General features: G+C 52.2%; 1 protein-coding gene across 1 annotated transcript; it reads right to left on the minus strand.

Moving 5' to 3' along the window:
• Positions 1-1,133: 1,133 nt before the first annotated feature.
• Positions 1,134-4,078, minus strand: LOC119401719 (uncharacterized). Its single transcript, XM_037669019.1, has 3 exons — positions 3,875-4,078; positions 2,761-2,865; positions 1,134-1,958 (listed from the first exon to the last, which is right to left on the minus strand). The coding sequence occupies exons 1-3, from the start codon at positions 4,076-4,078 to the stop codon at positions 1,134-1,136; spliced, it is 1,134 nt and encodes a 377-aa protein (XP_037524947.1).
• Between the last annotated feature and the right edge of the window lie 792 nt (positions 4,079-4,870).

The raw sequence follows: 4,870 nt of genomic DNA on the forward strand, positions 1-4,870 counted from the left end.
GCGTTTGACACAAGAATGCCGCTCGTGCCACAGCGCCAGTGCATTCGCGCGCGCACTTGGTTGTCGTCGTCTTCAAGCGAGACATGTCAATTCCTCCCCCCCTTAGACGAAGTCTCCATAGCGGTCTGGAGGCTGCCTAACCTCTGGTGGTCGCAGTTGCCGGGTGGATCTTGCTTGTGACCTCGAGGTCGACGGTTGCGAGGGAGGGTTGTCTTGCATGTTGAGCGAGTCAGGCCGTTGATCAGCAGAACTCGACGGCGTCTCTTCTGACGTTGTGTCCGAGAAATGATCTGCTACGCTCCAGTCCGTCGGTGATCGGGTTGTGTGTCCGGTCTGGCTCGTTTTCCTCATATGGTTGAGGTGACGCCGAACCTTTCCATGGTTGCTGCTTTTTACAAGCCAGGATCGTGGTCCGACGCGGCGCAGTATTTCGCCTTCAGTCCAATCTGGCTTTTTCAAAAACTGTCGGATGAGCACTTTCTCTCCTACTGCGAAACGACGCGATTTCATCAATGTCTCCTGGCTCTCAGTAATTTGTATATCCGTCTCCCGTTTTAGAAGATTGAGAGGACATAGAAGCTCTCGTCCAAACATCGCTCTCGCGGGTGACATTCCTGTAGCACTGTGAACGGTTGTGTGCTGCCGATACAGGAATCTTGCAAATCGGCACTGTATGGACCTGCCTGTGTCCCTCAGGAGTGCTCTTGTAAGCTCTGCCGCATAGCGTTCGGCCTGATCGTTTGTTGCAGGGTGGTATGCTGGTGATGTTGTAGCCTGTATGCCATTTGCCGTATAGAATTGCCTTATCTCGTTGGAAACTAAGGCTTTTCCGTTGTCGGAGACGACCTTTCGGGGGATGCTTCGCAGCAAATCGATGACAACCGCGGATGTTGCTTGCGTCACGTGCCGGACTTCTACCCACTTTGTGTGTGCGTCAACAACCAAGTAGGGGCGCCCGATAGTGGCCCCCCGAAGTCAACGTGCACCGTGTGCCATGGTGCCTTGGGGCGGTCCCAGGAGGGAATAGAAGCTTTGGGTGGTCTCTTCTGCGTTGAAAAGCATTCACGGCACTGTCGCACCGTTTCCTCGATCACCTTGTCAATTCTGGGCCACCATACGTAGCTCCTTGCGCACTACTTCATGGCTACCATGCCTCGGTGACCAGCGTGCAGAAGTGCCAGAACGTGGGATCGTGCTGAGCTCGGTATGATCACCCGTGATCGAAGTGTGAGGCACCCGCAATGAAAGGCTAGTGCGGTCGCTCGTCGTCGGTAAGGATCGAACTCATCTCCAGTGAGTTTCTCCACTGTGCCAACCTGCACTGCCTTGTACAACCTCTGCAGGATGCTGTCTTGTTGTGTCAGACGTGCTATCTCTGTAGCAGTAAACGGAGGCCTCGACAAAGCTTCGAACAATAGTGCGTCGCCTGGTGGCCAGGGTTCATCGAGACATTCTGGTAGTGGCAATCGACTCAACGCGTCCGCATTTTGATGGTTCTTGCCCTGCCTGTAGACGATGTTGTAGTCATAGGCCGACAACTTGATGCACCATCTGGTCATCCGTGGTGAGAGGAATTGAGCCGTTGGCTTCCCTGGACCCAGTATGCCGAGCAGCGGCTGATGGTCCGTGACGAAAGTCACCTTTCTTCCCGCAATATACCTGAGGAACTTGTGTGCGGCAAACACTACAGCAAGGCCTTCTCTGTCCAACTGAGCATAATTGCGTTCCGCTGTCCCTAGCGTCCGAGATGCGAAAGCGATTGGCGCCTCCCTATTCTGGTTATCACGTTGAGACAGAACAGCTCCTATGCCGTATGGTGAAGCGTCGCATGAGACGAGAAGCTCCTTCTGTTCGTCGTAATGTGCCAGTACGGTCTGACTGAGAAGTAATCTCTTAAGTTTATTGAATGCTTCTTGATGCTTGGTCTCCCATCTCCACGCGGCGTCCTTCTGAAGGAGCTGGTAGAGACAGCGGGCAATTGTTGCCCTGCTCTTCAACAACCTGTCGTAGAAAACCAGAATTCCGAGAAATGATTGAAGTGCTTGCTTGCAGTTTGGTGCTGGAGCCTCCGTTATTGCTCGAACTTTCTCTTCGTTGGTATGGACGCCTGTCTCGTCAATTCGGTGTCCCAGAAAAGAAACTTTTTGCACTGCAAAGCAGCACTTGTTTTTGCCGAGGCGAAGGTTGCAACTGCGCAGCCTCTTCAGAACTTCTTCCAGTCTCTCGGCGTGTTCCGTGGCGTCTTTTCCACTGATGATCACGTCATCTAGGTACGCGCAAACGCCTGTGATGCCAGACAGAATAGTCTCCATAAAGCGTTGAAAAATGGCTGGAGCTGCAGAGATTCCGAACGGCAATTGTTTGACCTTGTAAAACCCTTTCAGCGTGTTCAGGGTCAATATCCCTGCTGTCTCTGGCGTTACGTGAAGTTGCTGGTAAGCCTGTGCCAAATCCAGGGTACTGAAGACTTTCCCTCCCCTCAAGCGGCTAAGGACTTCATCTGTTGTTGGAAGTGGGTAGTCTGCCTTCTTCGATACCTGGTTCACTGTGCAACGGAAGTCGCCCCATATTCGCAACGAGCCATTTTTCTTTCGAACAAGTACGAGAAGCGTTGCCCCATTCCGAATGCTGCGCAGGCTTGATTATGCCTTGACTTTGCAGTCGATCCAATTCAGCTTCTACAGCTAACCGCAGCGCGAAAGGAACTGGTCGTGCTTTTAGAAACTTTGGTTGCACTCCTTCTACGAGTTCAAGTTGTACCGGAGGACCATTGTGTCCTGAGATGTCCTCGTCGAACACAGACTGGTACTTGTCTAGAAGCTTGGAAACAAGTTTGTCGTCTGATACATCATTGATGCCCGTGATCTGTATGCCCAGATGAGGAAACCAGTTTCGTCCAAGGAGGTTACAACCTAGCTGCTCCTTTGATGACAACAAGCGGTAATGTGAAGTTTCTGCTCTTGTGCTCTACATCCACCGTTGCACATCCGAGAACTCGGAGGGACTGGCCTGACCATTTGCGTAGGAGAATGTTGTCCGTTTGAAGCCGTGGTGGGTCATCTCTCCAGGTGGCTTTTAACATGGCCTCACTGATGAGTGTGCAGGCTGCACCCGAGTCGACTTCGAACTCCAAGGACTTGCCATGTATGCGTAGTTGAGTCATGACCTTCTGCGTGCTGGACGCGTCGATTAAGGTGTTGAGCTCACAAAGTGCCACGTCTGGTGAATCTTGTTGAGTCGTGACTGGTGCTGAGGCCACTGTCGAAGTTCCTTGTCGGGGATATTCAATGTTATTGTTCTTGTTCGTTTTTGCCTCTTTCCGGTTTTTCAGACAGGCATTTTCAATGTGTCCGCGTTTCTTGCAGTAGCTACAGGAAGCTGTCTGAAACTTCAAGTGTCCGGACTATGCTGCGCGTCACAACGCCAACAGTGTTTCTTCTTTTGGGCAGAGGCGCTCGAGTCACGTTGATTTTTGGTCTTGCAGATACTTTTGCAGGCTTCGTGAATTTCTTTGAATTCCATTTTCACGTTTTTCTGACCTTCGACGGCGTTTTCAGCCGGCAGTGCAATGTCAAAAGCTTTCTTGAATGTCAAATCCTTTTTTGCGAACAACCGTTGCTAGACCTGCTCGCTCCGAAGAGCGCAAACGAAACGATCACGCAGCATTACATCGAGAGGCCGCATTGTAGGATTCGCCGCAGCTTCTACGCTTGTTCCAATATTGCAATCTGCTGCTAGCTTCTTGAGCGCTGTGACGTAAACACTGACCGTTTCGTCATGCCGTTGGTCACGACATTGGAAGCGTGTAGAAAACCTCAGACGGCTGTGGATCGAAGTGAGCCTTCAGCATCTCGACTATGTCATCGTAGCTCACTTGGCTGGGCTGCTTGGGTTGATCGAGGGCGCAGACGACGTCGTAAGTCTGGTCCCCGCATAACGTTAGCAGATGAGCACGTTTCTTGGAAGCGTCCGCAATGTCGCTAGCCTCGAAGAAGAACTGTAGCCTCCCATACCAGGATCTCCAGGAGCCGGAGCTGCCGCTGAATTCCGGTAGCCGACCAAAGTCAGGCATCGCCATCGCGTTCCGTTCCTTGACGTCGGTGAAGTGCCGGTTAGTCCAGAGTCATCCTCGTCGCCAACTGTTACGTCTGTACAGCCAGTTGTGGTTGCCGACGATTTACTTTACACAAGGAAACGTGAACACGTTAAAAAGCGCAGCTTAGGCGTTGGAGTCACAACGGGCTAGCGTTCGACACGAGAATCACGCTTGTGTCACAGCACCAGTGCATTCGCGCGCGCACTTGGTTGTCGTCGTCTTCAAGCGAGACATGTAAGGCGCAGAACACGGCGCATATCACAATAGATCACCAAGAGTCCCACGTTGCGAGCTAATAGTAACACACACACACGGACATGTGGCAACGCTAATGCCATGGCTTTTGCGTACGGTAAACCGTACACAGACGCGCACATTCCGACTTCACTTTCACCTCACTGCACACGAATGAACGCGACGACAATCGCCGATGTGGTGACCCTCAGGCGATATACTTGGTGTATCCGAGCGATGGAGGGAACACATGCCGTGTTGCAACTTGACGCTGCCGAAAAGACGGAACGCGCCAAAGCGTTGTAAAACACTCCGAGCTGCTGCCGCTTCGGTGCACTTGAAACGCGGTACAGTCACAAGCTTCTACTGCATCGAATGATGACCGGCGAGGATGATGCTGGGTACGTGCGGATAACAGTAGAAAAGAGCTTCCTCTGGAAGAAACAAACACCGCAGGAAATTCGAATTGATGGACCTCGGTCTGGGTGCAGCGGTACCTCGCCTCTCGTTGCGAACGGCGCCATGTTGCCTCTCGTTGCG

This window comes from Rhipicephalus sanguineus, chromosome 1 (assembly GCF_013339695.2).
Source record: "Rhipicephalus sanguineus isolate Rsan-2018 chromosome 1, BIME_Rsan_1.4, whole genome shotgun sequence".
In the NCBI taxonomy this organism is placed as follows: Eukaryota; Metazoa; Arthropoda; class Arachnida; order Ixodida; family Ixodidae; genus Rhipicephalus; species Rhipicephalus sanguineus.

Excerpts from the sequence above, each read along its gene's own strand:
- LOC119401719 (XM_037669019.1), bottom strand. The coding sequence starts at position 4,078 with ATGGCGATGCCTGACTTTGGTCGGCTACCGGAATTCAGCGGCAGCTCC. Across the intron at positions 2,866-3,874 it reads AACCCAAGCAGCCCAGCCAA|ATCACGGGCATCAATGATGT; the intron begins GTGAGCTACGAT and ends CTGGGCATACAG. Across the intron at positions 1,959-2,760 it reads CAGGACACAATGGTCCTCCG|CTCCTTCAGAAGGACGCCGC; the intron begins GTACAACTTGAA and ends TGTCTCTACCAG.